Below are 27,837 nucleotides of genomic sequence, written 5' to 3'. Positions count from 1 at the left end.
ATCAGAAACCAAGCTGGCGGTCACACAGAGGAACTGGTCACATAACCTATAAAGCACAACTGAGCAATAAGCTCAAGCCAGAAATCTAGAAAACAAATACTTAAAGCTAGAAATAGTCATTCTATTCTAATCTAAGCTCCTAAGCAGCTCATAGTTGTCTTTCAGAAGACACTAAAAGCCTCTACCTCTTAAAGGTTACAAAACTTACTCCTGCTCACTGAAACACTATTAGAAATATTTAAGTTTGGCTAACTTCTGAGATTTAGACAAAAGGCTCTTCAAGCACCTATTACTGCATTAATCAAACATCAACTGTTGTTAAGTAAGAGCTACAAAGTACTACTGGAAGTCACTACTTAAGCATCTAAACTTCTAACTTAAAGATAACATTCACCCCGGGTTTGTTTTTCTGTAGGTAGAAGATCCAGTGGAATGCATCTTCCTCTGCCAAAAAGTGGACTTCAGCTCAAGGAAAGAAGCTGATTTTAGCGTACCAACTTGCAGTTGGGCCAATCTTATTCCAAGTTTAACCCAACCCCTTTGCCAGTGAGCTACGGCACCATATAAGTCACTTACTTCTCATAATGTTTTTAGCCCCACTTCAACCTGGCGTTCTTGCTGAGGCTAGTTAGCTACAATACAGCTAATCATCTTTTAAAAGACATACTGGCATTTTTGTATCTTCACCAGAAGGTGGCCCTGTTAAACACAGCAGTTAAGACTGCTGTGAAAACAAGTTCAGTGAAATGAAGCATTTCACACCAGTTACTGACACCTGCACAAGACAAGTACACTTATTTGGAGATACTCAAGTCCTAGTGAGCCAAGCCTTCACTAGAACTCCAGGCTAAACCTGGTTTCATAATCTCACAGTAAAGATGTACTTTATGCAATTTGATCCTGGGACAGAGTTCTCCAAATAGTGAGTGAAGTTATGAAACAAAATTGCGTAAGTGATCTATGCAGACAAAATAACTACAAGCAAAACCAAGACCTGAACATTAGGTGGCTAAGCAAAATGGTTTCTACTTTCAAAACCTGGAAGTTTCATCCCCCTACATTACCATAAGCTTACCCTGGAACAGTTTACTGCCACTTTCCTCCTCCCCCAGAAAACATTTTGTAGATTCAGTGTACAGGGGAAGATGGCATTTTTCACAAGACCAAAACCCACACAAGCTCTTTTTGAAATAAGTATTTCTGAAGTATTAGTCACAGTATATAATTATCATGTTACTGCTTCACATGGGCAAGCCTTAACACTCAGATCTGGTTGTTATGTCTGGACTACATTAACAAGCTTTTGTTCTATAATCTTGGCATATATGCTTTTACATTTTGAGCATTGTGAAATACTACTAGCAAGCTGCTTTCCTTTTTTTTTTTTAATCTTTTTGTGTAAACTTCAATCCAAGAGATAGTTATCCACTGCATTTTGTCACAGTTTTAAAATCTGTTCAACAGACACTGTCTTCTTCCTCCACAAGTAAATGGGATGAAAGCAGTAAAGTAGGTTAAGTGTGCTTACCTCTATTTCTCTCATGCTGAAGACTTCCACCCCACACTTTTTGCCACGTTCCACAAGATCCATGCCAAAAGACTCCATGATAACAATGGTGTTGAGTACTGGAGTTTCCCCCTTTTCCACACTGGTTAGCAGAAGTTTGGCCTTGTCAGGTTTGTCACAGAAAACCAGTGACAAGTCAGCTGATGAAAGAGAACAACATTATCAATATGACAAGTTGAGTTTAGGCTAAACCTATACATACTTCAAAACATGGTAATGGAAGACGCTTCTGAAGAAGGCTACAGTTCTGCCCTCAGTCAGCTCTGCCATCATACATTCAGTTGCTGAACTACTGAAAGTGTCCTACCTTTGTTCACAATGTACGTAATTGCTTCAGTTCCCAGTGTATCATAGAGTGGCACTACCACCATGGAGAATGCATAGCATCCATGTTCAATGATAACCCACTGCACAAAAAGAAGAGATGCAAGTCACTATGTGTATGCTTATCATAACAGACCTCCAAGAAAGACTCATATGTGGGTTCTAACAAGGAAGCTAATAGGACTGAGCTCATTTGGACAAGTCTTTAAAAAAAATAAGTGGCAGTTTGTATCATTTGTTTGCTTTTAAGACCTACTACATTATCTGTGGAAGGAGGAAAGTAAAAACAAACAATAAGGAGCTATGGGAAAGAATCCAATTCAATAAAAATTCAACTCTGCCCTTAAGAGTAATTTTAAGTACTTTTGAAAAAACAGTTAACATTAACTGTCTCCTTATTTACCTACTGAAAGAACGAGACTGAGTAAGAGTACAATTTTTTCCTTGGTTTTTAGGTTATTGAGGTAGCCAAAGCCTTCAATATTCTATTACCATGGTATATGAATCAGTAAAGGACTTGCTCATGTCTTGACACACATTACATTTATATACACACAGTATTCTTACCTCTACATTGTCTGCATCTCATTTGATGGCCAGACATGCAACATAGGCAGTTAAACTACAAGTCCTTTGGAAAGCCAGCCCCAGAAAGTTTTTCAGCATTTCAAGACTAATCATTCTTCTTTAAAGGAATCTAATCTGAAGACTTCTATAAAAAATGCAATTACATCCCTGCAAGCTGCAATAAGAAGGATTTGTCTGCTAACAAGTACAGTACTCAATAAACATAATGGATATTGCAGCCTTATTGTATGTGATGCAAGCTGACAATGCCTTACAGCAAGCCTGATTTCATCCAAAGTACCATCAAGGTAAAATAGTCATGCAATTCTTTTTCTGGATGGTAGCTATTGGGTATAGTTTGTAAACAACTAGCTACACCAAAAAACACGGTAGCATGCAACTCCTGAAATGGGAGCCTCCAGACACACAAAGAGGCCAGTGGAACTGGAACATTTCAGTTTTTGCCAGAGTGTGACAAAAATTCTCAGACGCTGTACCTCTAGTCAGTTGCAGTTACAGGAACAACATGCATCTTTAAAAGTTATCAGAACTTACAATTTAACAAGGATTACATTAACAAGGGTGCTTGTTTCCCTTCCCCACCCCCAAACTTTGTCACACATTCCAGTGTTTTTGCAGGACATTAGCCAGTTACCTCACCCCTGTATGATGACAAGTTTAAACATCATTCAGCTGGTTATTCCATACAGAGGCTACATTAACAAAGTTGCTAAATCTCAGTTTTACAAACTGTTTGTTTAGAGGCAAGTTTCCTAAAGTAAGTTCTCCAATGATTGAGACAGCCTTAAATGCTGGGAATTTTTCTGAAAGCATTTACACAATAGGCAAGTTGTACACCTCTTGTCCAAAAAGACTTCTTATAAGATTAGTGCAAGGCCAGCTAACAGGTGATTAGACTTTCATGCAGACATTAGACATACTGATAAGTCTAAGCAGGCACAACTATATGAGCCAAGGGTCCACTGAATATTTCTTCCTAGATAGCATCCACCTGCACATGTAACAAGGGGGCATCTGTATTGCTGTTCAGCAGCCTGAGGTTTATAGTTCTTTTAATAGGGTGGTGGTCTACTACAATAGACTTCAGAAGCTGCACACAGCAATACCAGCTTCCTGTCGCAGCCTCCAACAACTCTTGCACACCATCATTCTCAATACAACAACCAGCATCTTTATTTTCTGGGCTACCAAGACATTTTTCTTCCATTTTAGCTTCTAAAGTTAAGAGTATTTAAATACAAGTATCAAACCTCAACACTTGAGTTCTCTCTAAGCCCAAGCAAGCACTTAGTACTGAATACAGACAGCAGTCTGAAGGTTTCAATTTGTTTTCTGACATGGCTCTGGTATTCTATTAAGGGACACTGTATATTTTACTATCCTGTTTTCTCAATCCAAAACACAAATTCTTGTTTGCAGAAGAGATCATCTGTTTTCCAGTTGCTCAAAGAGAAAGGAATATTTTTACTTATAAATCCAAGTTTGTTTTTTTATGAACATTTAAGCAAGTAACATGCTAGGATTTTCCCCATTAGGGGATTTCCCCAGCAGTTGTTCCTTGAACTGACAAATGCGAATCATTTCACACAAAAAACTTCACATAATCTCCTATCTGGATTAGTGATTATGTTGGTGATGTCACAACACCCATCCTGTAGTTTTCAGCAGGGAAAACCCCAGATTTAAAATTGCTGATTTAAACAAGTCTTTCCAGCTCATTCCTGACCCAACTCAAAAGCCTGCTGGAGCAATGCAACTCAAGCACATTTTGTGTCTGTGATCCAAGAGCAGGCCACACTACTGTGCTCTTCTTCAGAAAATCCACTGACCCAGCAGTCAAAGACTTTGACCCCAAAGGTCTGTAGAGAAATAGTTCAAACTGGCACAACACTAACATCTGGCTCCCTTTTTTACTTCCAGTTCATAATGTTATAAGCACAGGAGACTGAAGAGTCTGTAACACCATGTCATTTAACAGCTTCCTATTGGAGACATCCCAGCCTTTATTACAGAAATAAAACTGTAGCTGTTGGAACCTGAATTCCAGCAGGAAAATCCAAACAGCAAACTACTGCAGATTTAAAAGTCTGGAAAAAATGTTTTTTCTTTATCTGTACAGGTTTGGATTGAACTAGCTTAATGCAGCAAGTACCAGCTCAAGCTACTAAGCACATAACATAGGCTAGAGAAATTCAGTCCTATTGAACAGATTTAATAAACAAGTCTAGAGAATAAAAATTTACTGAGTATTTCATCATACTTTTAGGAACAGCAATCTAGAACCACTTCTGGGTTAAAATAGATAGACACTAGCTAATCAATCTAAATGTCCCTATAGTTGTCTCAGGTTGATAACATCATTTTGCTTTGTCAGGTGATCATCTTTAATTATGTCACTTTCCTTAGTCCTTCTGCCCCTTTACTAAACTGCAATTAATTTTCAGTTTTTGCCTTCAGCAGCAGCTTTCCTTCCCAGAATCTTTGTGCCCAGGGCCTCTGGCAGAGATAGAACTATCACCTTTAGCATCTTCTATATGTCCAAGTATTTAATCACGAAGTGTTTGGGTTTTGAAAGGTTTAAACACCTCCTTGTGACTTCCAACCACTTTCAACTACCTTATATTCCCAATGTCACTTTAAGAGAAAGCAAATGGTGATTACATTTACTAAGTACTGCATTAGCTTTCCATTAAACAGCCCTCCTCTATGAACTGGAAAAAGAGAATGAGTTAAGTTCTTCTGGATTCCCTGATTCTCTTCCTGCTCTCCAGCCTTCTGCATTCAGCTCTGGGCACAAAAATCAATATAAGACACTAAGAGTTGTGTCAATTATCAGTTTCAGCTCTTAGCTAAAGATGCCATGTCTATAGCTTGTGGGTCTACAATGTCAGCCTTTAGCCTTTTCCCAACCCCAAATGGACTCTTAGTAGGGAAGCTCAGTCCACTGCCAAAAAACAACAGATAATAAGAGTGAGCCACTTCAACAACAGCTAGACCACCAATACACACACTGTCAATTAAATTACCTCAGGTCTGTTTTGCGAGAAGATTCCTACATATTGAACACGAGATGGTTTGAAGCCTCGGTGGAGTAATGCAGAGCCTACACACTCAGCTCTGTCTGAAACCTGGAGGGGCAAAAAAAAAGACAAAAAATTGAGAGTGAGCTTATCAGTATACACCCCTCAAGACTATTTTACCTTAAGTCTCACAAAAGAAGGCCAATAACTGGTATAACTGGTATAAAGTAGACAGAAGCTTTCTAGGCTATTTTGGATGTCCTCTGTGACTTTGATAACCTAAACATTGCAGTGCCATTACACTGCACTGATTGTAGATACTACACTTGCAGTCAATATGCAGCAGAAGAGACACTTAATCCAGCTGGACTTCAAAGTGTTAAGTGTAAGTTTAAATGTTAAGCTCACATACACAGAAAAGGCTGTTCTGTTGTATCTGTATTAAACCCCAGAAGTAACCCTGGAATGATTCAGCATTATATTTCTGCTCAATCACAAGCACTACATCTGCCATCTTCCTGCTTCATTCAGTGCCTATGGGAATAGCAGTTCTCCCTTCAAAAAGCAAGAGAATAAGGAGGCAAAACCCAGCTAGTTCTATAAATGAAGCTTGGGAAGGCAATTTTCAAATGATTTCCATATAGCACATGACCACAATTCATGTTAGGCTCAAACAGAAAAGCTTTATTAAAGAGAGGTTGCACCTAATAAGTGCCCAGCAAAATCACCTTGGAAGAAGTGAGGTCTACTACATACAAAAGGTGTTTAATGACCTTAACAGTATGCAATAGGCAAGGTTTATGCAAATTTGAAACCAATAACTGATTAAATCAGGAATGCGCTAAAAGTGCACAGCTGTTAAAGATTTGCATAAAGATATTTTTAGCAATCATGAAGGAGCATGCTACTAGTTAGAAGCATAGGGTGTTAACACCCTATACAACTATTATTCAGCATTATGGAGACAAGTTGTCAAGAAGCACAAGTCCTCTCCTGTAGATAGGACTTTTCCTAGCGTAAAATGAGCCTCTCAGAAGCAAGCACCTAAAGTAGTAGCAATCTGAATCCCTGAATACTACTTCAAAGCTGCAGCCCTTCAGAGGCAGTGTCCAAATTCTAAACAATTCAGCAATGAGGTATTAAAAGCTGCCAAGATAACCCAAAAAAAATTCTGAAATAAAACCATTAATAAACCAAGTAAGTGCAGGAGATACTCTTTTCTCCCCCTTGCACATATTTGAGGCTGTTCCCGTAAGGTATTCTAATAGGAACTAGAACTTTTCTGCAATATTCTGCTACTACTTTAAAACATCTATAAATAATTAAGATTTGTAATATGACATTACTGGATGTTGTATCAATGGTCTCAGCAAGCAAAAGCAGATCTAGCACTAAGTTAGAGAGACTACTTACCTCTTTATAAGAGATCCACTCATACGGCTGGTTTGGTTTTCTAACACCTAGACATGGACCATTATCTAAAAATGATAAATCAAAAGTTACTCAAAATTTAACCCCTGACTCCTCTGTCCTGATACCACACTAACTACACTCTTGGTGTTAAGCCTCTAGATTCTTTGCAGACACCTTCAGAAAACAAACTTTTTTAGAGGGGAGGTGGGGAGGGAAGCTGGGGAAGGACACAGAAGCAACAAGGTTGGTTTAGGATAAGGAACACAGCACTGACTTCATTCACGCAACTCTGCTTCACAAGAGGTCAGTTAAATTTGCCTTCAAAAAAGCTCACATCCAATACATTTATCTTATTGCTAGGTAGACAACCCCTGTCCCCAACTGCATTTCGAAAGAGCCCAGACCTTTAGTTCTTGACATATTGTTGAGAAAATTCATTAATTTTAGACTTACTTGATACTTGGACACCCCTTTGGAATATATCATAAGCTGTTCTCACATCGTCGTAGTAGCAAAACAACAGTTCATCGCTGTTAAGAAGTGAGGACCTTCGAGCATGCTCACCACCCTAAGAAAACCAATTAAAGGTCAGACACACTCGTTGGTTATAAAAGAACAGGAATTTCCTGAAGGCATAAAAAACACCTCATCTGTTAAGTTTTGTTATAAGCCTTGGGAAGTTCTGCTTGAGACAACTTCAGCTCTTTTCACCACCAGGGGAGAGATCTGCAAGGTTTCCCAGGACATTGTTTAAAGAATCAGACTGCTCCCTGCATTACTAAAAACCTGTCAGGCAAAATCTTATTCTTCAGCTTCTATGATAGCACAGAACAAATGAGAACCACAAAATGTCCTTTGACACTCCTTACTAGACAGCGTTTTTCTAAAAAAATGTTTTACTCTATTATTGCAGTATATAGCATAATTAATTCCATCAAGCTTTCAAATCACTCCAGCTGCAGAGCTCTTTAGATACAGTATTAATGTTGAGACCCTTATCTACTTTTCTAATTAAGATTACAAAACATAATCAAACTTCAAACTGTGGCTTCAAAAACTAAATGATTAAGGGTGGTCAAGAACACCCTAGAACAAGTGTTCTCATAAGTAAAATATTCTGTACCAGATAAAAATCGTCCTTTAATCCAATTTAAAGTTCCATCTTACAAAAAAGATTTCTTCCTGATCCAGTTAGAGGCAGTCAAGACAATACTACCTTGAGGATTAAAATCACTGGTTTTCAGCAGGTGAGCTTTTACATAGGCTACAACTAGAAGTCAATACAAGAATTTAATAGTTCATAGTTTTAACATAGCCTTTTTTTAGAGTGACTGATTAAATAATCTCATTTTATATCAGTCAAGTTTCACAAACTGCAGTTATGCAAGTACTATTGGGCCACATTTATTAGTCCTGCTATGACAACAGACACCTACAAGCAAGTTCCTAGCAGGAAGAGCCTAGCTGGTTAAACAGAGGGTCTTGGGTAAACATTGTGTAAGATTCTGTCTCTATCAATGGTTGTAGTCAAGTCCTGACTCTTTCACAGTCAAATCCTGGCCTAACTAAACCTGTGCCTGAATTGTACCATCATCCACAATGTCAAAAACCTGTTCATATGCAATCATAGGCTCTTCCCAGCCATTGGTTTATTTTCCTGTTTTCAAAGTTCCCTGGAAGACAAGAGAGCATCTGTTCATGTATAAGCTAGATAAACACAGGTTTATCTGCATGTCATATTGCCTGTGTCCACAGAAAGGAGCTAGCACATTAAGGTATGGAGAAGAAAAAAATATTTTAACACTAAAACAAGTCTAACTTGTTTTAGCAAAATGCTTTGTGTAATGCAATGCTTGCCACACCTTTGACAGTAAGTGGAACCGTACACTGTGAACATGACCCAGAACAAGTTAATGACTGGCTTAACCTCTAAAAATTTGTAACATTAGAAATTCAAGGGGATACTTGGACTCAGACCAACATCTACTCTACAAGAAATTAACAGATCACTAGTACATGTCTCTGTCTGGAAAGAAAAGCAGGACTGCTTGCTTTATTGTGCCAGTTTCACAAATCTTGGATAACCAAGGTCAGCTTCTAGATTTTCCCAGTTTTACCACCTCTGGAGCTAACCTGAGGAAGATCACACAATGTAGTTTGTAACCACAGTCATGGGTAATGTCAACAAGTGCAATGCATCAGTACCATGTTTGGTGTGCTATAATTCCTGCATCAGGTGAAATATATCCTAAGCCATTCCTTGGCAACACTCAAGAAATATTTGTTTTCTCTTCATCTGAGCTACTACTGTTTTGTTTACATACCCTATTACTCAGCACCACAAATGCAGTTTTTGCAGGGCTTGAGCCACTAACCAGATTTGAGGATGAGACTTATCAGACAGACAGCACACTGCTTAGATACAAGACTGACTGCACTGTCCTTCTGAAAAAACAGAAATTCTATAACAGACTACTGTTGAAAAGACCCCATCAGTTCTTATGAACTTTCAGTGAAGGGAAACATAACCAGCTTAAGGTTTGCTACTTTATTCTTTTTCCCCAAAGTAAAGTGACATTAACTGACTTTTCAACAGCCCTAGAGTAAGAGTTTTGCTGAAAAACACCCAGCTCGTTGTGTGAAGGCCATCAGGAGTTCAATGTTATTCTTCAGGGATGCAGTGAAATACACCTGGATATGCTGAAGATCATTTAGACCTTACCTTATGCCCCCAGTTTGAATTCATCTACTAGGCAATGTTACAGTATTGGTCTACACTTTGCTTGAAAATAGTAGTTCTTGCTACTCTAAGAGCCTGTCCAAAGGGTCCTTATCCAGAATATTTGTGCGATATCAGGGAAAGTTCTGTTCATAACAAACTTTTTGAAAAATCACTGGTCACTACGACCACCAAACATCTGAATCTCAGGACTAGAATGTTTGGCTGATTTCACACAGGTTATTTGAATGGGATCTAACAGATCCGTCCAGTACAAAGGTAAGCACTCAAAAGGGTTGTCAGTTTTACCAAAGTGTTCTTAAGGAGCTAGGCAATAAAGTCTTATTAATGCAAGAACAGCCTCTGGTTACTCATGTAAGGCAGCCCTTGCAGCAGCTCAGGGAGTTGCAGGAAATTGACCCATTACACAGCAAGTGCTGGACATTAAGTAAAACCTTGGCATTGGTTCAGAATGGCAGCAGCTGAAAGAAACAGATTTATTCTACAACAGAGGCATATATTACTCTGTCAATGCCAATTTGGGTCACATAACAAGATAGCTGCTTTTGTTCAAGCCACAGGTTTGCTTCTTGTTGACACAGGCTGCTTAGGATTAGCAGTAATTTCAAAACACACAGTTGGCTCCACCATACCTCAGAGGCAAGAGACCCAATTTCCATTTTCCTGAGAGGGAAAGTACACCAGCAAGCAGTGCTTGCGTCACCAACATACATATTCTGAGCAGCAAGAAGTATAAACTAGAGTTTTCAAACCAGCCAAATAATTTTAAGCATGTTAATCCCTAGGTAAACGCACAACAGCTACAATTGATCACTTCATAGGGAGACAAGCACATGTCTAATCAAGTGATTCTTGAAAGACAAAGCAATCTGGAGTTCTGGTAATGTATCAGGAGAATGCATGTAAGTTTAAAAGTTTGAGATTAATACCTCTCTCCATATTTGAAGGGAAGAAAAAAGCCAGAGTCACAAATCTAAACTCTTACTACTAGAAAATACTGACATCCTACTGTTTATTTATATGTTATCCTTCTACACACTTTAGCAGAACTTGAGCCAAATAGAAGTACTTGGGATTTAAAGCAAGATTTAATATATTTGACAGTCATACACTTGCACTCAAATCAACAGCCAAAGTTGTTCAGCTATCAGTCACTGATGGAAAAAGCAATCTACAAGCAGACAGATCCAGATGTGCCTACTATTACAGACATTAAGGGTGCACAAGATTTGTAAAACACAGGACTAATGCCCTATTTCTACCATTACTGTAGCACTGAAATTCTTAACAATATAGTGCACGATTGAGTATAGCACGAGTATCAGCAATGCAGTCTCACACTAGTCAGACTTTATTTAGAATTGCTCTTCATTAATCTTGTCTTCCCTCATACAGACAAGGGGTTCAAGTGGATCCTGAAAGATTTTCACCTATACCTCTGAGAAATTCCCTTGAAGAGAGATCAGGTTGAGAGCTTTGAAGACAAGAGGATTTCTTTCAGTGAAATGTAACTGTAGTACACATACTTTAAAAGACTGTACTCCGCATCTTTTAATTGTGGCATCTACCCTAGCAGATCTGATACTTTCAGTAACTCTTTGTACCAATACGCAACTAAGCATGCAATCTTTATGCTCACTCAGTGATTGTTAAAATGGGTCACTGGGTGCTGGGGTACCAAATCAAAGCTTTCCAGAGAAGAGAAGTGACCCAGAACAGCAGTAACTAGGATCTTTTTCCTCCCATACAAAGTTATGAAGATTTATTATCAGAACATGTAGAAACCCTACTCCAGTCACTGACTTCATTTAACTTCGTTAGAGGCCAAGGAAATAAGTCACTAGTAAGAATTAAGCAGAAGCTTATTTATAGTTCAAAATTATCATCATTAATGAACAGGTAGATTAGATATTAAAACAGTAAAGAACTGCTTTCTGCCATGTCTTTTTTGGAGCACATTGCTTACTTCCTAGACCTTTTAATATTGTATTGTTAGCCAGAAAAAAAATTAAGACATAATTTGAGAGCAGTGTTTGATATTTTTCTTCTGTGAAAGTGACAATCCATCTTAACACATGTGTAAGAGAAAGGAGTAAGTGAAGTGGAATTCTAAGCAAAATGTAGTGAGAAACTGAATACCAAGCACTGTATTACACTCTTGTTACTGTTATAAAAGTATCAATTCTAACAGGCACTTGAAACTTGCTTCAAAACATACATTCTCATTTTATTACAGTTTGGTACAGTTTACAACATTACATTAAGGGCTTTATCTGAACTGTCAATGAACAAAACTGGATAGAACTTGGTCATTTCAACATGTTCTCAAAGTTTGAGCTTTTTTATCACCAAGACATGCTAACAGACTCTGCTGGTTTTCATTTAAGTTTTACTACTGTTCCTATTAAAATGTATTTTCTGAAGAGGCAAGGAAAAATAATGCTGTTCACCTATCTAGCTCTGATCAGAGAGCTGATGTTGTTAATTAGTACAATATGGATCAATGATGCATTAAGTAGTTTAGTGAAGTCTCATACTACCAAACAATTATTTCAATCACAGAACCCAGCAGTGCCGAGCAATTTATCTTAAAGAGGTAAAAGCAGTGAACTGAGACTGCTGTCAAAAGTCTCAAGCAAATAAGCATTTGTCACTAGTTTTATGGCCAGTTAAGAGCCACTCTTTTACCATCTTCCAATGCAAAGCTCCCCAGATCTGCTGAAGACTATACTGACTAGTGAGGCCCTCCATAGCTGGAAAGCTTTCCCTGCTAGTTTATTCCAGCCACCAAAACATGCAGCTCCATAAGATCATTCCACCCACTGTCTTAAGTGGCTGCTGTCAGGACTGGGAAAGCTCACCAGGAGAAGTAAGATCTAATCTCTGTATCCTTACTCTACATATGTTCCTTGAAAAGAGATTTTTTTTTTGCAATTATCACATTGCTAGAGCATATTTTTGTTTCCCCTTTGTGCAATTCTAATAGCAGACCTTTACTTGCTATAGCAACATGACGTGTCAGTAAGCTTACTGTACACCATAGTGGGAAGAAGATTAGGAAATAAGTGGTACTAAACTTTCAAATGGAGGGGCCAGCTAATGCTTCATTCTTTGACACTGGCCCCCACAGTATTCTCCTGGAGAAGCTGGTGACTCGTTGCTTAGACAGGTACACTCTTCGCTGGGTTAAAAACTGGCTGGACGGCCGAGCCCAGAGAGTTGTGGTGAATGGAGCGAAATCCAGTTGGCGGCCGGTCACAAGCAGAGTCCCCCAGGGCTCAGTTTTGGGGCCGGTCTTGTTTAATATATTTATCGATGATCTGGATGAGGGGATTGAGTGCTCCCTCAGCAAGTTTGCAGACGACACCAAGTTGGGTGGGAGTGTTGATCTGCTCGAGGGTCAGAAGGCTCTGCAGAGGGATCTGGACAGGCTGGATCGATGGGCCCAGGCCAATTGGATGAAGTTCAACAAGGCCAAGTGCCTGGTCCTGCACTTTGGTCACCATAACCCCATGCAACACTACAGGCTTGGGGACGAGTGGCTGGAAAGCTGCCCTGCAGAAAAGGACCTGGGGGTGTTGACCAACAGCCAGCTGAAGATGAGCCAGCAGTGTGCCCAGGTGGCCAAGAAGGCCAACGGCATCCTGGCCTGTATCAGAAACAGTGTGGCCAGCAGGAGCAGGGAGGGGATCGTGCCCCTGTACTCGGCACTGGTGAGGCCGCACCTCGAATCCTGTGTTCAGTTTTGGGCCCCTCACTACAAGAAGGACATAGAGGTGCTGGAACACGTCCAGAGAAGGGCGACGAAGCTGGTGAGGGGTCTGGAGCGCAAGTCTGATGAGGAGCGGCTGAGGGAGCTGGGGTTGTTTAGTCTGGAGAAGAGGAGGCTGAGGGGAGACCTCATTGCTCTCTACAACTACCTGAAAGGGGGTTGCAGAGAGGTGGGTGTTGGTCTCTTCTCCCAAGTGACTAGCGACAGGACAAGAGGAAATGGCCTCAAGTTGCTCCAGGGGAGATACAGACTGGGTATTAGGAAAAATTTCTTTACTGAGAGAGTGGTAACACACTGGAATAAGCTGCCCAGGGAGGTGGTAGAGTCACCCCCTCTGGAGGTATTCAAGGAACATGTGGACATGGCATTGTGGGGCATGGCTTGATGGGCATGGTGGTGTGTGGTGTGTTTTTTTGTTTGCGTGGTGTTGTGGTTTTTTGTGGGTTTTTTGTAATGGTTGGACTTTATGATCTTACAGGTCTTTTCCAACCTTAGTGATTCTGTGATTTCAATATCATGAAATATGGCAAAGAAAGTGCCTGATTTGAGGCTATGACAGGAGTTTGCTTTGCTAAAGTTCATGAAAGTTTACCTACTGTAAATTTCAAACTGCTCTGCCACATTTGTTTACATCTGTTTGTAGTCACATCTACTCTTAAGCACAAGAAGAAGCCATGTTAATTGCAGTTGATATAGGACAACTGGATGCAGTCTATCCATACGGAAGAGTGTGCTGCAAAGGGAGACTTCAGCTGCAAGTATATATAAAAAAATCTATAGTGGTAGTTTCTCACTATCAAGAGTAATGCAAGAAACTGGCAGTCTTACAACCCTACATTTTGTAAGTATCTCCCCTGAAGATCACCACCTTTCAAAGCTCTCTCCTTCTGCTGTATATGGAATTAGATTATAGCAATGGAATTCAGGTATCCTTGAGGACGGAGATGGAGACTCACCTTGGTAACTAAGATATGTATCCTGGTCAAGAACCTTCACGTAGACAATAACTGATTTAGTGTATGTAATGGTGCGTAGTGATATATGATTTGTTGTAGAGCAGTATTTTGGAATTTAATCAAGACTTGTATCCTAAGCTAACCTCAGGTGATTTTAATACTAAGAATACACCCCTAGGAGGAGATTTTAGATGCAAATAAGTCCACTTTAGTATAATGAGTTACATTAAAATTAAGACATGCACAGATGAACTTTAGTGTGAGTGACCAATGTGATTCTTTCTTTGCTACTTTTTCATATAAAGACCCTGTGTGTTTCTGAAAGGTGTGCTGGCTAACGTTATATGCCTGGCATCTCACTCTGCATACTGGCAATAAAGACAAATATCTCTACTCAGTGTGTTGATTGGCATTTTGCACACTGGGTGAAGAACTCTGATTTAGGGACAACATTTCCTTCAAAAAAGGAAACACCTTGTCTCCCCTGAAGAAATAGAGGCACTCTTGAAACGATGAAATAAGTGGTAAAGATCTTAATTCTGTAGTGAACAGGGAAATTGATACAACTGCTGCTCAGGAAACCCTAGCCATGTAATCAGTTGTCTATATTTGCTTCTAAGCAACAGTTCCTCCCAGTCAGACTGTTCCCATATTTGACTTCACTATTAATACCCCTAATGGTAACTCCACCTCTAAAAAGCATAAAACTAAAGCTAAGCTAGCGTATTCAGAGTTTAGCAGGTGGTTGCTTTAATTTCAACTTACTTCATGGCTGGGATCTCTTGGCAGGACTAATACAATATATCCTTCCACAGATCATTTGAGGACAGTTAGTACCCTCTTCGTGCGTGTAACCCAATATAAAGTCTCATCTGACAGCTATTATAAACTAAACATTATAACATAAAATTATTAGCCTAATCGGTACACACCAGCATACATACTCTGACCCCAAGACCTAATTTAATAGGTCATCACCCAAGCACATGTCCAAGAACTGAAAACTACACTGTGCCAATTGTAACATTCATAAGTTTCCTCCCACCAGTCAGATCAGAAGACTTTGTGCTGAGAACAGAGCTTTCTCTCGTGCTAGTTACCACCACAATGACTGCAACCCTCAAATTGGTTTTCAAATTCAGAAAGCCAAAAAACCGAGTTCAAGCTGTATTTCAGAAAAAACAAACATGCCCTAAAATGTATTCCCCCCCTACTACAAGTTTAGAAGCATTCTTATGTAAATCAGTGTTTGGTGCCTCTCAATGCTGCCTTTAGGCTTCAAAATTCAGTGAACAACAGCATCCATTAAGTGACACTTACCTCTACTTCCACAGATTGCATTGCTAAATCACATGGTGGTTTTAGTGCTTTTGGTCTTGTTGCATACCAGTAGGTCGTGAGAGCTGCGAAAGCACCGAAGCCCATCAACGTATTTGTCGGAAGGGTGCGCACATACTGTCTGACGTCCCCAAGTTCTGGCATTCGTAGGTGTCTAAACAACTCATGTGCTTGCATTGCAGTTCAGTGCAGTTGTCCTGATGCTGGAATCTGTTGATACGAAATAAAGTTACACACAAAGATTTTAAATACCTTTTCAATTCACTGTTGTTGTAGGAGAGCGATGCATGCTTTGTCCTGCTAGCTTCCCACTATCAAAATAATTTGATCTGCCACTAGACAGGCAATACCTTTAGACTTCTGTGCTGGAATGAAGTAAGCAAGAAATTACTGGTTCATACTTTGGAAGAACAGGTGGGGCTGACAGGAGGCAATTTCTGCAGAGTTTTAGTATTGCTTTTAACAGACAGTGCATTTTAACCAATCTTTTGCCCCCCCTCCCCCTTTTTTTTTTAAAAAGACAGCATTTCACAAATGCCAAATATTTACTTGTAGATTAGCTGTACTATAAGACTGTTTAAACAGTAAGCATCAAACAGTGAAGTCAGGGAGAGAGAGTGCAGGGGTATAAGATGTTAATTTGCCTGAATTAACTTAACAGAGAGCATCCTAATCCTATAGTAGCATAGCAGGATTTTTCCTCTCTTGGGTCCCTTAAGCTCACTCTCTCTTTTCTACTCTTTCTTCAAGTCATGCACAGAAAGCTCACTACAGCAAGCTGCCTTCACAGCTGATATCCTCCCATAGCTCCTCCATGCTAGCAAGCTTCCTATTTCTCCCAGCACCATGCCAGCAATTTATCCCTGGTCATGAGGCAGACTAAAGCAGCATCTAAGGAGGCCCAAGGCAGCAGCACACAGCAGTATAATCAAGCACAGGAAGCACATTTGATTTGTCACGTTCACACAGAAGGAAGAGCCGAAAGAGGCTGCTCCCCGCTGGCGCTTGCTGACACGGATATTCCACAGCAAGAGCCAGCTGCAGAGAAAAGGGACTGCAGCGAGCTCAGCTGGTGCTCTCCTCTACAGCCAAGGTCTCCCGGGACGTTTGTCACATGCCAAACCCACCAGCTCCTGCCCACTAGGTGAGAGGTAAGCAGCAGGCGGCCGGCCTGCCCAGGGCCAATGGCAGCCGGCACCCGGTCACCCCACCGCCCGCTGAAGGGCACCCGCCCGCCCTGCCCGCCGCGCTCGCAGGCGCCTGTCACCGCCTCAGCCTCCTGCCACCGGGGAGGGCTGACAGCGGCCGCTGTCGGATGGGGGGACGCAGCGCCTTCCTGTACTGAGCTCGACTTGCTTGAAGAGCCGGGACGTATTTACTCCAGATAATTTAGGTCCGGGCATTTCCTATGGACAATAAAATTAAACGAAGGACCTAAAGAATGTCAAAGTGTGCGTTTAAATAGCTAGAACATACTGTGTAACAATACACTGCTGCAGGATGGCAGCGTAGGAGACACTGAAATCCAAGCAGGCAGAATTATTTGCTTCTTAGTTTTTAAGACCAACCATTCCAGGCTAAGATGCTGTATTTCTATAGGAAAATCTCTAGTTTACAGTCTGCCCTTGAAATCTTTACTGCTGCAATCAGTTATTCAACCAGGCAACAGAAGAGTTGCCTAGTTCACAAAAAGTCTAACCAGTATTTGGACAAGGATTTGCTACAGACAGCAAAAAAGCCATAAAAATAGTTCAAAGGGCCCATGGTTTCATAATGTTAGCAGAAGGACAGGTTGAAGCAAGGTCACAGATGGGGACAACGTCAAGAAGGAATCAAGTTCCATCTCTGGAAGGGTCCCAGACCCATGGAGCGCTCCCCAGCCTGCAGGCACTGCCCTCTCTCCCCACCACTTTCTTTGCTTTTATGGCATAGCCTCCGGTTACAGGGCTGCATCATCTAGATATGCAGTGCAGGGCCACCATAGAAATGCCTTTTGGTTATTTGCACACCACAGACTATGCTCAAAATCCACAACACACTGGGCTGTAGTAATGGAAGGTAGAGAAGAACTGAATATATTAACGAGGAACCTCTTAATCTTCCTTGGGCATAAAAAATTTTAAAAATCAATTACTAACTTAACAGTTAGGATTACCATGCTATTGCTTTTTAGGCATCAAATCATGCTCATTAGCATTGCAGGCATACAAACTACCTCTGAAGTTTTAATATACACAGATGAACAGTAAGAATAAAAAGGTCATTCCAACAAGGAAGTCTTGGCTTACAAGTTATTTTTGGGTATATCACAGACACCATGTTTGAAACTAGAAAAAAGGGAGCTATAATGTATGCAAGGGCTAAAAGCAAGCTTAGCTCTGTTCTCCTCAAGCCCCACAGTGAGCACCTTTGGCTTTTACAAGAGATACTTGCTTTTCTCTCTGCCTTAGTCATGAGCTGTCCTGCACACACACACACTATGATTTAGGAATACAATGTAATTAGAGAGTTACTCTTTCAAACAGGCTGTGGTGCCATTACAGCTAACAAGAACTGAAGTAAACATGATCATTTCATTCATGTAAGAGTTCCACTGTAGTCAAGGAGCTGCTATGATTTCAGCCTAGGTGAAGAGAATGAGATGCACATCAGTACTTTTCATTTCCTTGACCAGTTGTTTGTAGAGCAGGTGGTAACATAAAACATTTCTGGAGCCGTTATACTGCACGTTATCAGGTACATAATGATACATTTTACTGCTTAGGTTTACATTGCGGGATAACATTTTTTTATTGCGCTCTCTGCCTCATCAGCACAAAAAAAAGGTAAGGACAGAGTTTTCTACAAGACTAAGCAGATAGTGTTAAAGTTAGGAGTTGCTAAGTCGTATCAACTAGTTTTCTGTATTTAAGACAAAGCCAGATGCAAGAGGGAGAATAAATTCACATTCTTAACATATGCATCCAAATATGCCCCATCAAGAAAGTAGGCTTCAGTGCCTCCCAGCCTTCTTTGATCTATCTCAGTATTTACTTAGCTCATGCTCTAATCACATCAGAAATCCAGATTCTTTACCATGACCAAGGAGAGCAGTTTAGAGCCTTAGATTGAGATAGAAAGACCTTCCCAGTGGAGCCAAGATCTGGCTTTCAGTCCTTTTCATCAAGGAAGGACCCAGCTAAGCCTGCTCACTCAAGATGAGCAGAAAAAGCCATGTGCTCTTCACAAACTCGGCTCCTGCAATTGCTTCTCATCCAGACAGGATCTGGACCACAAGGAACAGACTCAAACTCAGCCCTAGCGTGACACAGGACACACAAATTACTGGAAATCACAGCTGGAGACCCCAAGGAAGAAGATCCCAGATAAGAGAAGTACCAGCCTGTAATACTCGGGTTGCTACATGTAGCAAAAAACTTGGAGCAGAAAGGACATTTCAGGTCAAAAGCACTTTTTCCTCAATGCAACCAATAAACCTTGGTTTGTTTGTAAATTTAGAAACAATACCAGACAGATATAGGAAAGTAGTTTTAGTAACACGGCAAAATTGCTTCAGAGATAACTGTCCTGGCCACCTTCACAGAAAGAGCAGTTCCCAAAATCCAGCCCATGAAAGCATCCCTCTGAACTCATCATATCAATTCAGCTAAGGAGTTCTGTACAGCCCAGACAAAGCCAGCTCTCTCTGCTCACACACACACACACCCTGCAGCACCCAAGACTCATTCTTTACAGCAGAGCCAGTATCTCAAGGCAACGACCCAAGTTGGCAGGACTCTGCCGTTCTTTGCTGCTCCTACTCTTGGCATACAATGGGCTATTTAGAGCAGGCAGCAGCCTGCCTATTGTCCATCCATAGCCAGACATCGTTCGAGTGCAACGGAAGGGAACAGGAGAGCAGCCATCAGCTTCTGTATTGCAAAGAAAACAACCCAAGAACCAACAGCCTCTCTTCCTCTCTATACTAATATTTAGACGAACAGCACACTAGCACTGCAGTGGCCTGTCATAAAGGCAGAACCACCACATGGTGGAAAAGTGGCTGTGTTATTTCTACAGCCTCTTGCAGGCAGGAGAAAGCTATGAGATAAGTAGCCTATCTCTTATTAGCAATATGGCCCTAAGATGTTTTCACTATGATATGCTGGAACAGGGGATCAGCCACCCATACACCTTTGGAGTATCCTGACAACTACTTGCCATTGCAGTTTGTTTTTTCTTACTGTTACAGGTTACACTGCACAGCTCCCACAGATCTTTCACTTAAGTCTTTCTCCACTCATCCTTTGAAAGTGGAAGTGCAGAATCATGTTCTAGCTTCTTTGAGTATAAAAAAGGGTGGAAAAATAGCTTTGGCTATTAAGAGAAATCCTTTTGTCTGAATAAAATACATAATCCTAATCTCAGAGTGCATTTACAATCAGCTTAAATTTGTGTCAGTCTAACCTGTCCCAGATACATGTTCCCACAACCCTCTTTGTGCTGGCCAGACATGCATCTGGTTGTGCAGTCACACTAGGGAGGTGATCTGGCAAATACCATTTTCCTGGGTTAGTTCTGATGCTAGTTCTCATCTAGATCAACTCTCATCTGGATGACCAGATAGCCATTAGCTCCCAGAAGGAAACAAGACAGCACAGCTAGGGAAAGGAATGGACTTTGTAGTACTACACCTTAAGCATGCAACTCCAAACACTGCATGCAAGTCCTCCCCAGCCCTGCAGTCAAGGCAGTAATTTGACTGAGGTCTTGCAACCACTTGTGACAGAGCCAAACTGTAACCAGCAAAGAAGCCACAAGCACCCTCAAGATACAGCAAAGGAGCATAGGCAATTGAGACCTGAAGGAGAATCCTCAGTTTAAGCCTCATATAACATCAGTATAACAGCAAGATGTCTCCTGTGGTGCAGCCTGTCATGTCATGTATGATGTGACAGTCTCTCCTTAGCCACAAAGGACCTTCCTGAACAAATCGAGTACTGTTGAACTAATCCACTACTCTGCCCTCCTTCTCCGGCCTACCCCATTTAAAAAAACTAAATCTCATCTTATCCAGAATCACCAAATTACCCAGCCAGGCTTCAGAGCTATAAACCCTCCTTTTAAAGCAGTAACTGACAGATTCAGTAAAGAGGGAAGAACTAAAAAGCTGTTAGTGAGGAACCCATCCCCTGCACAGAGAGGAACCAGCAGGTCCTTAATAGTCACCCCCCCACCTCCAACCCCCTTCAGCCCCCCAGTCTGGCACTGAGCAACCACAGGGCATCATGCAGTGGTTCAGGTTGCTTCTGCTGGCTCAGTTTCTGTTCCTGCATTTGGGACAAGCCAGGACCAAAGTGAAGCAGCCTACAAACTGGATTATGGCCCATGGCTATTTACTTCATCAGCTGCAACTGAAGTTAAGACTCTTGCTGCAACCTTTAAGGAGCACTACATCTGATACTGATGTGTCAAGGTTCTGTCCCCATCTACAAGGGAAGTCACAGCCCTGTCCTCAGATGTTTGGCTGCAATCCTCTTGCAATCAAATGGAACACCACCTGGATTCTGGCTTCTTAATGATATCCAACAAGTAATCTGAGTGCACACCAATGAAGTCACTAGAGTTTATTCAAGGTCAGAAGCTGAACCACATGACAAGAACCTGCTCAATGCCTTTTGTGCAATTATAGTCCTTCAGCAGCATAAGGAACAGTATTTCCCACTAAGACCTTTGAGACAGTGATCGATTTAAGTTTCCTTTGATCCATGCCTATACACACAATGCATCACGTAACAGTCTTACTGGTTTCGCATCTTCAGAGAGCACAGAAGATGCTTATTTTTGCAGCCTCAATTACTATCCATTAGAATTGCATCTCTACAACTCTGATTTGCAAGTACATCATGGCACCACTCTGTAGTTGGATTGAGGTTAAATTAACAGTTTAGATGAAAATCACCCTACAGAAGCAAATTGCTACAAACCAGCAGCTTTCTGGTGGCATTAACAGTTTGAGTGGGTCATACCAACTTACTCATTCTACTCCTCCCAGGAAAAGGCTGCTATTCAGAAAGCCTAGTATGCAACATCAAGTTAACACATGCTTTAAGTGCTCATCTGAGACTCTGCAAGAATGAGTTTCTTACTCACACTTCTGTCACCTGAAGTCTAGCAGAAGGCAACCTGGGTCAGGCACACTGCATCACACTAGATAGTGTTTACATTCAGAAAGATGTTTTAGAAAACATAACCCTTAACACTATGAGACAGGACAGATCAGTAAGTACTTACAAGAAGCAACTGGTTCACCAAGTCACCTCCCAACACCAGCATCACAAGAAAGACTATGACAAACTAAGCAACCCCTTGACCTCAGGTATTAAGGCATCCCTGCATTTCCTCTGAGTCAGTGATAGTAAGCATTTTCTTCTAGCTTTCCTAGGAAACTAATCCAGCCTCACCAGGCTATTAATGCAGCCCAATTGCAGAGGCAAAGGGTTTGTAACAAGGCTCATGCAGTATCAAACTAAAAAGCTTAAGAGTCCTGGGTTTAAGAACAGTAATTCATATAAAAAACCAGAAGTCCTTTTCTGCAAGCAGGACATCATGCACATCTGCTATAAGCCTTAAGCAGTCCAACTACAAGAACAAAAAACATTTTTCCTCTAAATCTCAATAAAACCACACAAGCTGTTTTCAGTCAGTTTTGGACAAGCTACCAGTACTACTAAGATTCAAATCCTAACCAAAAAGGATTATTTTACTATCATCTTTTACTCTCTGTAGATGAGTATCTCCCAACATGAAAGGCAGCAACAGAGAGTGGAAGCCTGTGTTATCGAGTGTCCTTGTTTCAGGAGTCAGGTGGGATCTGCAGAAATGTAAAGCCCCCCATCTGCAGCCAGGGTTCAGTCTACTGCCTGCAAAGGTCAATGCCGTACAGCAGTGCTTCCCTGAGCCACATGGCATTGTGAACTCCCATGCAAAACCATTTACCAGTGAACAAATTACCTCCCCTCCTATTTGTGAGGATTTCTGGGGAGTTACTGCTAGTTGCATTTAACATATTAAAATATTGAACGTATCTGAACTTGTAATTTAGCACAGCAGGGAAGTAGGATATGGCAGGCAATCTATTTATCAGACTACCAGAAGCTCAATTTATCAAGCAGTGTATCCCCTTGGGCCAGAATATCTCTCCCTCTGATGCACATTTGAAAAATTTTGTGCTGTTAGCCTTTTTGAGTCTACCCATTTCAGTTAACTGTAGTACCAAGATTTAGAAAAACATGAAAACCTACTATTACCTTCTATTGCTCACATTAGTCAAAGTGTTGTTTTCTTGAAGGGGAATTGAAAGAAGAAACCGTTTACTCTTCCCCACTAAAGAAAAATCATACCCAGGACACAGAAGGTACAACCCGCCTCTATCTCCTCAAAAAAATTCCATGCAGTATTCATTGCTAGTAGAACAAGGAGGTAGGAGAATCAGCTACAGAAACTTTACTCAAGAAACAGGAGAGTCACTTACCCAAATAAGTATTTCAAAGTTGTCTTTCCTTCCATTTCGAATTACTGGTTTTGTTTTTCCACCGACACCAACCTTGTACTTGCCCTTGAAACAAAAGGCTACTTGGGGGTTTGCTTCTCAAGAACTGAACTTACTTTCCAAGCTCGTGTTGGCTGATTTGTCATTGTAAAAGAGCATCTACCAAATTTAGAAGCCGCCTTTTAAATTCATTATAAATCACGCAGTCCTCAGAATAGGCTAAGGCCATTTGCTCAAGACCTTGACTTCAGCACACTACACATAACAGCTACTTGCAATTACAAGCTTTAGATTTTCCCCATCAGCCATCCTCAGACATCTTCATATTCCAATGCAAGCAAGCTAGATATCCTTGGACTTCAAAGAATCAGGCAGTAACAGTATGGTTCCATGAGGAACTTTGTATTTCAGTTTTTGCATTATTAATACTGCTATTGTTGCACGAGGAAAAGAAAAGGTTTTTTTCAGTAAATTCAATGCCTTCTTACACTCAGAATTTCTTGATCCAAGAAACCTGACACAAGTCTCTTGAGCTGAGAAATCGCAGCTTGTGAGTTTGAAAGCACGTTCCAAAGCAGAGAGGCAAATACAAACATTCCTGAGCAAGCTCAGGAGACTACATAAAGTTCCCTATAAAGCTACATGGATGAAAAAACCTGCTAACACCACATGGAATAGCTCTGTGGTCCAGGTAGATATAGAACCATGGGGTTTCAATAGTACTTTCTTCAGATACCACTCTTTCCTATGACGGGACCTGACCATCCTATCTCAGACTCTAACCCAAGCGAGGCAAACGCTTAGATGGATTACTAGGTCCAAGAGGGTGTCTGTAATACCCCAGACAGCTCACAGACATGCCCTTTAGAAATTCAGAAGGCTTCAAGTGTTGCAATTCCTGTTCAACAGGAACGAGAAATGTATGCACCCTAGAACAAAAGCATCGAGTAACCAGGCTAAATCCCTGTGCTGTAGCACTGCAAGTCCTACCTAACAGCAGAGAGGAGGCCTGCAAAGTCAAAGTCGCTCAACCTTCCATTTTAGGCCACTCTGCCTCATGCTGCATTTCCATACGTGCTCTCAACTGCTTAAAAAGAAAAAAAGCTGCTCCAAGTGCATGCTGCGTTCATGCCCGTAAGAACAACCTACTTGAAGACCAGGGCCAGCAACTACACATTAAACCCCTCGGGTTACACGCAGCACTGCGCTCCCCAGGCTGCTGCCCGGCTGAGCGGCCAGGCGGTGCAGGGGTTCGCTTCCCCGGGAGCCGGCCGGGGCGAGCACCCTGCGGCCCGAGCTGTTTACCCCGGGCCGGGCGAGAGGGCAGCGCTGGAGCCGGAACAATGCCCTGCCAGCCGGAGCTGCCGCAGCGCTGGGGGGAGGCCGGAGACAGCCGGCTACGCTTTCCTGAAGGCTTTTGTGCGAGGGGGAGCCAAGCCGGCTCCAGGGGACGCTGACCCCACCGCGGGGCGGAAGGGAAAACCCCGCAGCCCCGGAGAGGCAGCCCGAGGGGATCGGCGGCGGGACCGCCCCGCCGGCACCCACCGCCCCTCACCGCCAACCGCCCGGCCCCGCAGGTGACAGCGGCCGCGCAGGCCGCCCCAGCCCCGCGGCGAAGGGCCGGGCGGCGGCGGCAGGCCCCAGCGTAGCCAGCCCGCCTCAGCGGCGGCCGGGCAGGTTGCGGCCGGCGCGTCCCCGACAGCCCCCGGCCCCGCGCCGGCGGCAGCGCCGCCCGCCCCTCAGCGCGGCCGGGCCCGCGGCCTCGTCCCCCGTCCCCAGGCAGCGGCGGTGGCACCCCCGAGCCCTGCTCACCTCCGGCGGCGGCGGCAACAACGACCACGGCTGTGCGCGGCTCCCCCGGTGCCGCTCTATTTAAGCCGAGCACGGCGGGAGCGGCGTGTGCGTCTGCCGAGCCCGCCTCCTCCGCCCTCCCTCTCGCCCGCGCTGCCCGGCGGGCGCCAGGGCCCCGGCCCGCCCCGGCCCGCCCCGCCGCGGCCGCCGCGCCTCCCTCCTCGCCCTCCCCGCCCCTGCCCCCGCCCCTGCCCCCGGGACCACGGCCCGGCCCGCCCGCCCGCCGCCCGGCCTGCGGGGGCCAGCCTGCCGCCGCCCGGGACAGTGTCCGTGGCACCGCTCGGGTGTCTCGGACCGCCGCTCTGCGGCTGCCACAGTAATCGGTACACGAGCCCGGTGAGGGCGGTGGAAATACTGTACGTGCGGGCACAAACTACATGGACGTCACAAGCAAGTGAGAAGAGCACAGGCATCGCGGGGTGCATTGCTTTATACCTTACAAATCTGAGATGACAGCTTGCAAGGGAAGTTTTTCTTACGGCTTTGCAAAAGACATCTGCATCCGGTATAAATAGGCTAAAAGGACGTATGTTTCAGTGTAGAAGAGTTGGAAGCGGACGACAACCTTGTTGCCATCCGGGGAGTCGTCTGTTCACTGCCACTAAACGTTGTCTGTGAGGGGGCTGCGGGTTGGAGGTGCATCCTGGTAAGGCAGAGGCACTTGGGGCCATGTCAGCGACCTCTGACTGTTACCTTAACTGGCTTTGGTTTGGCCGTGTGCTCCATCGGTCCGTTTGACCTGTAAATCATCAACCCACACCTCAAAGTCCCACTATGTTGCGCACACTGCATTGCCATAGTTGTCTCCCATGTTTCATGGGCATTATTTGGGTTATTTTAAGTGTGTGGGGGACGTTAAGACTATACACATTCATATATATATATATGTAAAAATATATTGTAAATCATTGGAGGTACTTTTATTTTACGTAAAGGCGACCGCTGTTTCTTCATGCTTCAGTTCATACTGGAGTATACCAGGCATAGGACTTCCAGCAAAATAGAGGTTTTAACAAAGGAATGAGCCTATATCCACTTTTTAGCACAAAGGAGGACACTTGTGAAGCTACTGATAGTCCACACTTAACCGCACTTGGGTTCACACCCTGGAGGTGCTCAGAAATGCAAAATAAATTCCTTTCTCAGGAAAGGAAGTGGAAGCACAGTAATCCAGGAGTGCAGCTCCCTGACTGCACCTGCTAATGGGCATGGAGTCCGTAGCACCACTAAAGCTAGTCCAAGTAAAGCCCCAAGGCACAGGCAGCATGGACATCAGCTACTGTGCCACGGCTGGGCTCTGCTGTTCTGTTCCTATTGCACCACACTTCATGCTCATGTAGGCCCAGCCAGACTCAGCCCAGTGATTTTCGTCCAGCGTTTTCGATGAAGGAATCAAGTGATGTAGAAATACCCCATCTCAGGCACTGGTGACGTTACATTTTGTCCCAAATGCATCTGGCTTCCGTCTGCCAAACACCAAAACTCATTACGATTTTATCTGCTATGCTAATTAATCCTTCATTATCACATCTTTCTCCATATCTGGGTTTCTAAAGGCCATAAACCACATATTTTAGCCCTCTCTCAGAGAAACTTCAGTGAACTGATTTTCTCTTGTCTCTTACTGGGAAGAGGGTTTCTAAAAAGTCTCTCTCTCTCTCTTGTACAAACCTTTTCACGAATCCCGTCATCAAGAAGAAATTGCAAAAGTCCCAGCTACGCAATATTTAAATAGGTATCTCGCTAATGCCAGGTAGCACCTCTCTACTCCTACTTGACACTCACCAGATTATACATCCAGGGACTTCATTGCTCTCTGAAACTGGCTTTTCTCCAGCTGATCAGAAAAGAGAGGGACCCAGTCTCAACCAAACTACTTAGAAAAACATATATAGAAAACAGGGAAACAGGGAAGTAAGAACTGTACATAAACAAAATCTACAATGACAATATTGGACTGTCGTACACAGGGGAGCTAAGGAACCTGGCTCCTGGGGATCAGCGTGGGCTAGGACCCTTTAGCAACTACATTTGCATTTGAAATTATATTTGAGATGTCACCAACTCTTTTTATCAATGTACAGGGCATATAGGCTCCAAACGCATTTCACTGGGGAAATCTGCTCTCACTGAGTACATCAGATAAACCAAATAAGTAAATAAAGATATCCAAAAGGAGATTCTGGCTTTCTTGTTTAAAGGGTTGAAAAATCAGCCAGCTTTCTTGGACCCCTCTTCTCTCCAGGACCATTTCATTAACAGGGCAATTACCCTGTAAATAGATTACCCAAAACAGAGGATTTCCATTTCAGCAATATATGGATATTATAGGATTTTCAGCACCAGCATTTGCTTTTCCCAGTAATATTGATATTGAAGTACTGTTCTTAAATACATGTATTGGCTATCATTGACAATGTAAATTAAGCATCTGCCAGGAAAAAAAATCACTTAGCTGTGTTCTTTTTATTTTGATTTACAGGGCATACACATCACTCTCCTGAATCCATCCCAAGTGTATCATTTTTATACAAAACAGACTGCCTAGCCTTCTACCATACTGTATCTGCATCTGCTAACACTTGCGTGGAATCTCAAGAGAAGAAAAACAAAGAAATGTTATGTAAATAAGCACTTCAAAATGTCTAGCATATATTGCAATTAAAAAACATAAGCTACCAGGTCCATGGAGCAGGCATAGTTATTTATCTCTTGTCAACCCTCTTCCTAGTGGGAA

General features: G+C 42.5%; 1 protein-coding gene across 1 annotated transcript in view; it reads right to left on the bottom strand.

The window, feature by feature from the left end:
• Positions 1-25,090, bottom strand: part of ACSL1 (acyl-CoA synthetase long chain family member 1) — a 42,169-nt gene extending 17,079 nt beyond the window's left edge. The window contains exons 1-7 of the mRNA XM_059818192.1: positions 25,062-25,090; positions 15,701-15,928; positions 7,366-7,480; positions 6,913-6,977; positions 5,506-5,607; positions 1,875-1,974; positions 1,529-1,707 (exon numbers count right to left, since the gene is read on the bottom strand). Coding sequence (XP_059674175.1) covers positions 1,529-1,707; positions 1,875-1,974; positions 5,506-5,607; positions 6,913-6,977; positions 7,366-7,480; positions 15,701-15,895 — 756 coding nt within the window. The 5' untranslated portion in view covers positions 15,896-15,928; positions 25,062-25,090. The remainder of the gene's footprint in view (positions 1-1,528; positions 1,708-1,874; positions 1,975-5,505; positions 5,608-6,912; positions 6,978-7,365; positions 7,481-15,700; positions 15,929-25,061) is intronic.
• Between the last annotated feature and the right edge of the window lie 2,747 nt (positions 25,091-27,837).

Source organism: Gavia stellata, chromosome 5, assembly GCF_030936135.1.
Source record: "Gavia stellata isolate bGavSte3 chromosome 5, bGavSte3.hap2, whole genome shotgun sequence".
In the NCBI taxonomy this organism is placed as follows: Eukaryota; Metazoa; Chordata; class Aves; order Gaviiformes; family Gaviidae; genus Gavia; species Gavia stellata.
The sequence above is the reverse complement of the archived record's forward strand: the minus strand, read 5'-3'. Positions and strand labels throughout refer to the sequence as shown.